This window comes from Arachis ipaensis, chromosome B02, assembly GCF_000816755.2.
Source record: "Arachis ipaensis cultivar K30076 chromosome B02, Araip1.1, whole genome shotgun sequence".
NCBI classification, from domain to species: Eukaryota; Viridiplantae; Streptophyta; class Magnoliopsida; order Fabales; family Fabaceae; genus Arachis; species Arachis ipaensis.
The window spans coordinates 6,793,582-6,804,470 of NC_029786.2; the positions used below are offsets into that span (position 1 = coordinate 6,793,582).

General features: G+C 32.0%; 2 protein-coding genes across 2 annotated transcripts; one reads left to right on the forward strand and one right to left on the reverse strand.

Annotated features, from left to right (window-relative positions):
• Positions 378–4,721, forward strand: LOC107624735 (uncharacterized protein C630.12). Its single transcript, XM_016327172.2, has 13 exons — positions 378–704; positions 1,121–1,186; positions 1,322–1,500; positions 1,602–1,737; positions 1,874–1,970; positions 2,275–2,334; positions 2,416–2,516; positions 2,619–2,659; positions 2,765–2,822; positions 3,080–3,154; positions 3,227–3,378; positions 3,477–3,743; positions 4,218–4,721. The coding sequence occupies exons 1-13, from the start codon at positions 570–572 to the stop codon at positions 4,462–4,464; spliced, it is 1,614 nt and encodes a 537-aa protein (XP_016182658.1). The 5' UTR covers positions 378–569; the 3' UTR covers positions 4,465–4,721.
• Positions 6,823–7,570, reverse strand: LOC107628147. The gene has a single exon (XM_016330945.2). The coding sequence runs from the start codon at positions 7,295–7,297 to the stop codon at positions 7,100–7,102; it is 198 nt and encodes a 65-aa protein (XP_016186431.1). The 5' UTR covers positions 7,298–7,570; the 3' UTR covers positions 6,823–7,099.

A 10,889-nucleotide genomic window follows, 5' to 3' on the forward strand; every position in this document is an offset into this window, starting at 1 on the left:
AGAATTGGCATTATGAACAACATGGATAGTAATCCTTATCATTGCATTGAAACTACTAAATGTAACAAACAATATTATGTATGACATATGCTATGTATTTTTCAAGTTCAATCATATTTTTCAAATTATATCACTTTAAATGTTTCCCCACAATGGTTGAGAGCTAATTAATTTTTTTTTCTTTTCAATTAAAAAAAATCTTCCTAGACTTTCTAGGTAATTAAATTAATTAAATTTTCAGAATGCTAAACGGTATATATTAGCCAATGAGTTATAGCTCAAATGGCATAGTCTCTCCATACTCAATTAAGAGGTTGCGGGTTCGAATTTCCTATCTTTGTAAAAAAAAAAATAAACAGTATATATTAATTAATTAAATTAAAGAAATTAATTAAATTACTTGAACCAGTTTAACCAAACAAGATCCCCCTTCCCAAAAAATAAAAAATAAAAAATAAAAACAAAACAGAAGAAGAAGAAGAAGGAAGAGGTGAATCAAAGAAGAGAGGGACCTCATTCATTCATTGATTCTCCATTGGTTTCAGGATCTGAAAGAAAGAAGAAAAGTGATGAAGCAGCAAGAATTGACTCTGTTGTTATGCCTCATATGGATACTAACTCTTCTATATGGTGAAATGTTTGCTTATCGGGTTCCACCATTCTTCACATGTTCATGGCCCCATCTTCACCGCACTTCTTCAAAGGTAAACCCTAAAGTTCTCAACTTTTCAACACCATCTATTTTGGGTCACACTCAATTTTCATCCTTGTTCATAGTTCACAGCCAAAATCAGATTTTTATTTTCATTTTTTGTTGGGTGTAGTTGATGAACAATGAAACTGTAGCTGCAAAATTAAATAATAATAATAATTTCTGGGACATTGTAAACTTGTGATGTTATAGTTATGATAGCTGGAATTTCAAGTATTTAGCTTTATTGTTATAACTGTGCTGGATCTGTAATTTTTATTTTTTTGGAAAAATTTTTATGTGGAATTGTGGAACATTGAAGAGTTTGATGATTCATGGTGTTTAAAAATATCTGGAGACTGAAGCTTCAATGGTTGTAAACACAGTAAAGTGCATAATTAAATAACATAAATCTTTGAATACTTGCAGGTTCAAACAGATAGTGGGAGTAAACAATCTGATTATGTAAAAGTTGCTGTTATTGCGGATCCACAGGTTTGGATTTGCTCATTCAAAAGCAAGAATTATAATTGCATTGCATATGCTTGTTAATGTATGTTTATGTGAATGTGCATCTCTCTAATCTTCTGAGGTTTTATTTTTGTTTTTTTCTTTTGAAAAATATAACAGCTGATGGATAGAACTTCTCTTCATCTTCCTCCGAAATCACGTCCCTTGGAGATTGCGGAATTCTACACTGATTTAAACATGCGTAGATCGTTCTTTGCATCTGTCATGCCTTTCAAACCCGATGCCATATTGTTTTTGGGTGATTACTTCGATGGAGGTCCTTATTTATCAGATGAAGAGTAAGTCTCAAAATTTGGCTTTCTACATCCTGAAATTCTATGCTGATTGCTGTATCTTCAACATGTTCAATAAAATTCTCTAACAACTTTTGGATGGATAGATGGCAGGACTCTTATCGTCGCTTTAGAAATATCTTTGGTTTGAATGAACAAGGACAATACAATGACATGAAAGTTTTCTACATTCCTGGAAATCATGATATTGGCTATGAAAGTCATCATTCTACAAAACCACAGGTCTTTTAAATACTTATTTATCTACATTTTGATGCCTAAAGTGCAAGAACTACAAGATTAATCACATTGAGTCATTGATTGTGTATTTCCCTTTGATTTCTCATTTGCTTTAAATTTCATCATTACATGAACATAGGTTATCCAACGCTATGAAGAAAAATTCGGGGTCAGGAACTACAGATTTACAGTTGGAAAAGTGGATTTTATTGTCGTTGATTCGCAAACTCTGGATGGTAAATGGATTTCGCCTTATAATTTGAGCTGTCAATGTTTCATATGTATAACTATGGTGATTGATTGTAATCTTAATTTGTGTAGTATCAAGTTGTTTCACTTGCTGCATCATTCCATTCACTATGTTCCTCATGGAACTTATTCCTACTATGTCATATAATTCTTTCTTAATCAATCATTCATGTTTTGAATATTTAATAACATAATTTACATAACTTAAATATTGCAATCTCAATCATATACAAGTGCTGCTTAAGGAATTTTCAAAAAGCTGAATCACCGAACACATTATGTTTCGTACAGGAAATCGACAAAGGCATCTGACTTCTCAAACTTGGGAGTTTTTGAAGAATATGTCTGTCGGTATAAACTATCCCATACATATAATTTAATGTTTTGATTATCTGTCCCATTATAATCTCTGTTTCTTTTTCGCTTTACTAGATGATGGAGTTCATCCAAGAGTCTTAGTAACGCACATTCCTTTATACCGAGAAGATAACACTTCCTGTGGTCCTGATCGGAGTTCCCCGCCCATCAATCAGGTAAAGTTTGTGGCTTCTTAAACACGTTATGTGGATTATGTGCATGTTTTCTTGTGTGCCTTTCTGGAAACTATTAGTGAATCTATCTTTCTATATTTTCAGAGGATACATCACACTGTGTCTGGTAGCACTGGTTACATATCGTAAGTTATTTTATATTTGAAACCATCTGGAAAGTGAATATTGCATGAACTGTGTAAAAGCAGTTCATAGATTCCAACGTTTGATGTGACTTTCGGTTCATACAGGTATCAGAATTATGTCACTGAGGATTCGACAGAGTACTTACTAGATACTATTAAACCGGTGAGTCATCTATCTTTTCCTTGGTCTCATTTTCATGGTTATTCCATTCCACCATGACATAAATGTCGAAAAAATCAAAACAAGAAAAATTTAGTTAGTAATGGATTATTCTATATTCATTCATGATTGAAGGATCCTGTGGAATGGACTTATCGCACATTTATATTTTTCTCTACTAAGAAGACTGAAAAATTTGAAGATAATGAAGTAACGAGGGAAACAACTTTTTGAATTAACGGTTCTTCTGGTTTTTACAGAAACTTATTTTGTCAGGTCATGATCATGATCAATGCAGCCTCACTCATCAATCCAAATTTGGGCCGGTGAAAGAGGTAAGAACCTAACCTTCTCATCTGGATGGTCTCGTCGAGATTTCGGCAGCTTGAACTAACAGTTGTGTGCAGCAAACTCTAGGCACTATAAGCTGGCAACAAGGAAACTTGTACCCTTCTTTCATGCTGTTGTCTGTTATCAACGAAACTCATTCAAACACTACCGAAGAGTCTTTGTTGAGTCAACTGTGTTACCTTCCATGGCAAACACACATTTACATATGGTAACTCCCAAATTCTGATAATCATGTTAATATAATTTTCAGCTGAGATTTTTTGAGTTTGCAATTTTTGCTGAATTAAATTTTGCTTTTATTATCAGGTATGCTGTGCTGTATGTTCTGACCATTCTCGCCCTCCTACTTTGGCCGACAAATAGCACAAGTCTTTGGCATCAATGTCGTAGCATAGCAAGTAATTGTAAAGAAATACTATCTGGCATACTATCTAGAACCGATGCGAAAGAGAAAGATGAGGATGCTAACTATGAATATGAGATGATATGGGATGTTGGAGGAACGATGCATCTTGTAAAGAAACCACGGAACACACCTATTGTGAATTCAAGCGAGCAAAGCGTAGGGGAATGGTAAATTTTCGGTTCCACATTCTTGCTGTTGCTCTGTATACATGGAAAATATGATATGATCTGTGATTGAATGGATGAATGCATGCTTAGTTTTAGAAAATGTTGACTGTTTTCGTTTCTTGTTTTTGATATTATTTTATGAAAAGGCCACATTTTATTATTTTCATGTTTGTTCTTGTTTCTGAAAGAAACACTGAAAACAGAACAAAAACATGGTATTTTGTAATTAAAATTGAGAAGTAATGATAACAGAAAATCAATTTTCAAATCAATGAAACCTTAAGAGTCCAAGTAATGATAAGTATACTCATTTTGTATTGTTCATCAGGCTAACTTACACCTCATCTAGTAGGGGCGTAGATTTAGTGTACAATACAAAATGAGTACCTGAAACATTTCTCCTACAAATCGACAACGGTGTTACCTTACCATTAATCTTAGCATTTTCCTTATGCATTATTTTTTCGCTATCAGGGGCAATGCTGTAATGAGACCAACTGCTAGAAAGAATGCAGCTCAGGAAGCAGATCTATCTGTGAATGTGGGTATGATTTCAGGCACTGCTGTTGATCCTCTAACAAGAATACATCCCTCCAGAACTGGCAAATCGAGGATGAAGTTCGTATTCCAAAGATTGTTGCGCACGATTCGAGCAATGACTGTCATTGCAGTAGTGAATGTTCCTCTTTACATGATGCTCCTATTCAAGGATTGGGATTGATAAACAAAAGATGAAAAATTCTCATTGAAGAGGGTAGAATTTTGTAGATCCAGTGAGATAGTTTAAGTGTGTAAATGCCAAAAGTCTATGGTAGATGGGTTTGTAAATCTAACTATTGTTCATGTCATTTGCAGAGTACCTTAAAAGTTCAACATATTTGCTAAAAGAAAAAAGCTTGATTTTCAATCTGGTTGTTGAGTATCATTTGTTCTATATCTAACTAGAATGTGCCTTATAAAGGGGATTGAATTTTGGAATTTCTATATTGCGTTATTGTGCAAATCCTTAGAAAACAAAATATGCCAATAATTAAACTAGAAAGTTACTACATTACTATTTTGCACAAATCACCTCTGTATTATGAAAAAGAAAATAAAAATAGCCTCAAAAACCATATGCTTGATGTCTGTATTTTATTCCACTGGTGCACAGACTCAGATTGCGAATTTTGTTTTTATATTATTGTTAATATCTTTAAAATTTATGGTTAATTAATAGTCATATGTTTTGGTATACTTTCTATTCAGCAGTCCCTTTTTAGGGTGTTCTTTTAGATGTAGACATAGACTTTCAATCTGCCATGGTTCACGAGCTGAACAGGGATGATACCTGTAAGGGACTCTACAATTAGTTTGGGTTCAAGCGGTATAGAGATTAGAATTACATAGCACACCTTTGGGTGGATGTTTTTCGATAACAACATTATCTCGAGTTAGATGGGGATTGCTATTTGCAAGGCACTTCGACGATAAAGTTAGTCTGGACTTTTCACTTAATATTTACAATATGCCCTGATTGGTCTGGGAGAGAATCTTTAACAGATTCTAGCTGAATCTGGCAGGATATGATTTGATTCTGGTATAGTGGCATATGATAAAAATGACAAGAGAAGACTTATTGTGAAAGCATGCCTCAGGCATTGACACTAAGTCATGCTTTTGATTAAGCTGTCTGAGAAATGGAAGATCTTGTGATGACAAAGAACATATGGACCAAGATATATGCTTGCCATTTTTAAGCCAAGCTAGCAATATTAATGGTGACTTGAATTGAATTGAACTTACATTTGTGTTGTCCAATCAAATCCCTTAGTCAAACATTCCATGATCCTTACACTTAATGTTGTCAAGTCAATGGTGCCTTCACTCACAATCTAATCATGTTTATTTATTGGAACAAATCTCATTTTATTAAGAACTTATTAGCTTCTAATATTAATTTACTACTATACTAGAGGCTTGTGAAACCCCATCAAATATGTAATTAAGTTTGTGCAATTAAGATTTAACCTATAGTTGAGTGCTTATCTGATGCCTATCTTGTTTGAGCTTAAAAGTCTTTGTGAAAGTAATTTTTTTCTTTTTAAGTTTAAGTTTAAACATACTTCCTAATTTAATTTGCTTAAAACAATTCAAGACTTGGCCCCTATTCAACAAGGTGTCAAGTTGGAATCTCCAAAGATTAGAAGAAGAAATTAACGGAAATGTTTAGTAACCAAAGAAAATAAGCCAAAAACAGTCATAACTTACTTTATTTATCATTCATTAATTGTTGCGATAATTAATTAATGCTAAATAAGGTAAGTTCTGGCTATTTTTTTTGTCTACCTAACATTACCCGAAATTAATAACTTCGTGGTTATAACTTAGCTTATCGTCTTATCTTTTAACTATAAATTCAGGAGTTTGAATTTTATCTTGAGTATGAAAATATTTTGTTGTTAGTCATTTATTTTAAGTAGATAATTTGTAAAGAAAAAAATTAGTCATCTTATTTAATTAGTGATAGATATCTTAAATAAAAAAAAATGATGTTAAATAGCGTTTTTCCTTACATAATAGACTTAACCAACTCAAATTATAATAATTAATTGTTAAACTAAATTCTAATGGTTTAAGAGATTTCTTTTTGAAAAAAAATAGAACTTTCATATATAATAAAATAAACACTCTATCATAATATTTTCAATAGTATAACAATATGAATAATATACATAATGGAACAATACAAGAAAAGGATAGTGTCTCTCTGAAAGACTATTAATTTAATTTTTTTTTCTCGTAATATTTTTAAACTTAACAGGTTAAAAACTAAATCATATCAATATTCTTAAAGATTCTTATTCACTATTTAGCATTATCAAAGTTAAAACTCAGATGCAGGATACTAAGAAACATGCTAATGTGCCATCGAATGCAGCACCTTGGCTTCAAGAGAGTTTCCACAAAAGTCTCTTTGTCACATACAAAATCCAATTGGGCCTTTCCCCAAATGGATAAAAAAGAAGAGACAAAAGCCCAAGTGAAGCCCATAAAACCCAACTAAGCTACCTTAAAGCCCATGCACAAGAAAATGACCATCATATTCATTTTGGAAACTAACCAAATTGACTTGGTCTAGTAGTTAGCTCACTAGTGCAAGTGTCAAAGTTCGAATCCTGCTTTGTGCATGCAATAATCTATTGGCGAGCGACAAACTCTTAAATAGAACGTACTGTGGCGAATTAGTCCTTGACTTGTCCTGGAAAACTAAAAAAAAAAAAATCATTTTGGCAACTGAGATGAAGTAGTTAGAGGAAGAAAAAGAAGAGGATACATGATGATTGAGTTTGATGAGTTGAAAGTAGTGTTTTTGATCAATCATCTCCATGAATGTACCAACATAGAAGCATAGTTGCACAACGACGAAGTATGTAAAGACGAGCACGTTGCTCCTTCACCAACAATGCACACTTTCTACTAATTCCACCATTATTATTGTTTTTACTTCCTTGCTTTCCCTTTTCATCACCATCATGGACCTTAATGCTTCTCTCCTTGTTGTACTTAGCCATAGCAACAATAATAAGAGCTTGTCTTGTTTTCCAAAGGGGTTAACTTAACTTAACTCCCTCAAAAAACAAGCTTTATTATTATTTGCTACACATGCAAGCTACTAAGAAGGTAGCTAGGTGTCTATATATATATATTGATGAGTGGAAGAAGTGAAGAAGGAACGTGGGGGAAGCTTGAAAGTGAGGGATTTGCAGGCTTTGGAGGTTTAAACTTTCAATGAAGTGAGGGAAGTATTCAATGTGGTTTCCAACATCTTTTCTTGATTATGGCAATAAAATATGGAGGACTTATCATATATTTGTTGTCATATGTGATCTTATTATATACTACACTTTATTTACACATCAAGAGATCATACTATTATAAAGAATTGAGATTTTTTTTTATTATTATTCTAATATTGTTTAGATAGTTAAACGTTATCTTAGTATTATATAATGATTCTATGATGTAGACATTTTTTAATTGTGTTTAATATGGTGTATAAAGTTAGTTTATAGAATTCAATTAGATCAAAATTAGATATCAATTTAGTCACATAAATCATAATTAAAAAATATCTATATCGAATAACTAGTGGTTACTATTACAAGAAAAGTATTTTTTACTGTTGGAATTTTCGTTAAATTTAGGGCAAATAACATAAATAAGTTAAGGGCAGCAAAAAATTACAAACATCTGCCAAATTAAAAATTGGTTCATGAATCAACCAAGAGTCATTTATATATAGTTTGAATCAGCCTAATTTAAACTCTAATTACATGTAATTCGAATCACACTGATTCGAACTACTCACACACGCACGTACACACTAATTCGAATCAACCTGATTCGAATTACACCCACAGTAATTCGAATTAGGGTGATTTGAATTACACTCACACATGCTGTACATAGTAATTCGAATTGGCCAGATTCAAATTACTCATGATTTAATTTTGCCCATTTTTTTATTAAAAAATTAATAATTGATTAAAAAAATTAATAATTTAAAAATTAAAAAATATATATTTTATTTCATGCATTAAAAAAAAACTAACAAAATATTTAATTACGAGATTTCTTTAAAATATTAATGAGCTATCAATTCGAATTTCATACAATACTCTTTTGTCCATTTTTAATAGTTCATGAATATTTTTTAATAAAATTTTTTAATAAATTTATTTAAATTATACCACAAAAAGATTTTATTCCATACAAAATAATTTTAAAAAATGACTTAAAAAATGTTAGGGGTACTGTAAAAATTTGTAATAGCTCGATGCATAGTAATTCGAATCAGCCCCATTCGAATTATATAAGAACAAAACCAGGGGTTAAATCAAAACAGCTTATTTCGAATTAGTAGGGACTTCACATGCATGCATAAATCGACTCATGCTGTTTCGAATTACATAAACCAATTTGATTTGTGTATATCTCTAGCTAGTAATTCGAATTGGTCTGATTCTAATTAGTGTTGGAATGAGTAATTCGAATCAGGCTGATTCGAATTACATAAAATTGTCTTTCTGGTAGATCTTTGTAAACTTTTTTTTAGTAGAATTGTGTAATTTTGAGCTCCATTTGGTTTATATGTGTGATTTACCCAATGGTTTTTATACCACCTCAATGTGGGTAAGAAACTGTTGAACCCTTATGAATCATTGAGTTAGTAAACTCTATGATGATTATAGCAATATTGTGTGAAATAGATTGTGTTCTAGTTGATTTGGAGTTCAATTGGGCAGTTTGGAATAAAATTCAGATAATTAGGCTTGAGAAATTGACGTTTGGAAGCTTGGAGCTTGTGAAAGGAGAGGTTTTTGAGGTGTTCCGAGCTTAGAGAAGAATCGGCCAAGGTATGGTTTTGGTTTCTCATAATTAATGTTTAATGTCACGTGAAAACTTAGGTTAGAAGACCTTAAGATAGGAATGAACTAAATAAATTATTGATGGATTGTGTATATGGTATATGATGTGTGGTTCGGTTTTTGTAAATAATTTGCTATTGGAGTTGGTTGGTTTTGAGAAAAGATTTAATATTAGAAGTGGTTTGATTTTGAAATACCAATGATACTGAAAATGATTTGAATGACTGAGAGGTGTTTGGTTTGGTGGTTGGGAGTTGGGACCCTTGAAGGGTAGCAAAAGTCTGAGTTTTAGAAAAGATGCTGTCGAAGTTTTTATGAAAAATTGGAGGCTTCATTTGAAGTGGTTATTTAGAAGGATTTGGGTTTAAGGATTTTATAATTTGATTTTGAATTTGATTTATTTAGAAAAGAATGAATTAAGTTTTGAGTATGAATTTTTGATGAATGATGATGACATTAAGACTAATTGTTGACCCTCTATCGCAAGATGTGACCGGATACTTTAACTCCCCGGGTTCTCCCATGGGCATGCATAAATATATGGATTTTGAATATTATATTATATTTGAGTTTAGAGTTTGACTCCATGAAATATTATTGAGCTTGGAGTTTGACTCAAGGAGTTTGACTCCATAGAATATTATTGAGCTTAGAGTTTGACTACATAGAATATTATATTTGAGCTTGGAGTTTGACTCTGTGTATATTATTTTTGAGTTTAAAGATGCGCGCACAGAGGGACTGTCCAATGGTTAACTACCAGGACATGTCGGGTTGGTTGTATAACTGACATATGAGACTCATCAGCCATAGGACAGGCATACATCATATGCATTTGTTTGTTTTGCTTGAGTGTGCATTGTTTTAGTTTGCTTAACTGTTTAACTTTGCTTATCTGTTACTTGTTCTATCTGCTGTAATTGTACATCTGTCTGTGTTTTCCTTACTTGAATTGTATGTGTATATTTTCTGAGAAACGTCTATTGGCGGAGGTGTGAAGGGGGGGAGGGGTTGTTCCACCGGTGATTCGGAGAGTTGGAGGAGACAGAAAGTGATGCGTTAGATTAAAGTTATCTTTAGAACTTGAAAATCTTAGATAACTTATTTAATTTCTGGTTTAGTTGGACCTTTAAGCTGAAACCTGAGTGTTGGAGTTCTAAGAATGCCTCTGGCTTTCCCAAGATCTTTTATATTAACTATGTGGGCACCTTTACCATACTGAGAACCCCCGATTCTTATTCTATTCATATTTCTGTTGTTTTTCATATGCAGGTCGAGAGGCACCTCGCTGAGCGTTTGGAGTTTCCTGTACAAGCGAAGTAATATGTAATATTTTTAAGTTACTGCAAATTTATTTTGTTTATTAAAATATGATTTAAAATAGATATTATTATTTTAGCTTATTTTAACTTATAACTCTACGTAATACTAGCATTTAAATTTGTAATATTGATTTAGATATAATATTGATTTTGACGGAATATATGATTTATTTATAAATAATATAATTGATGTGATTTATGTTAATTATAAACTAATTAGAATGAATTTGCATTTAATATAGATTTAGCGTAAATGATATATAATAACAACTCTCTTTTGCCAATGAGTAATAGCTCAAATGGTATAATCTCCCCATACTCAATTAAGAGGTTGCGGATTCGAATCTCCTATCTTTGGTAAAAAAAAAATACTTAAATACTATTATGTGTTCTAACTAAAAAAGAAATTAAAG

Coding starts and splice junctions, on each gene's coding strand:
- LOC107624735 (XM_016327172.2), top strand. CDS start 570: ATGAAGCAGCAAGAATTGACTCTGTTGTTATGCCTCATATGGATACTA. Junction 1,971..2,274: donor TGATTCGCAAACTCTGGATG/GTAAATGGATTT, acceptor TGTTTCGTACAG/GAAATCGACAAAGGCATCTG. Junction 3,155..3,226: donor AATTTGGGCCGGTGAAAGAG/GTAAGAACCTAA, acceptor AGTTGTGTGCAG/CAAACTCTAGGCACTATAAG.
- LOC107628147 (XM_016330945.2), bottom strand. CDS start 7,297: ATGGCTAAGTACAACAAGGAGAGAAGCATTAAGGTCCATGATGGTGAT.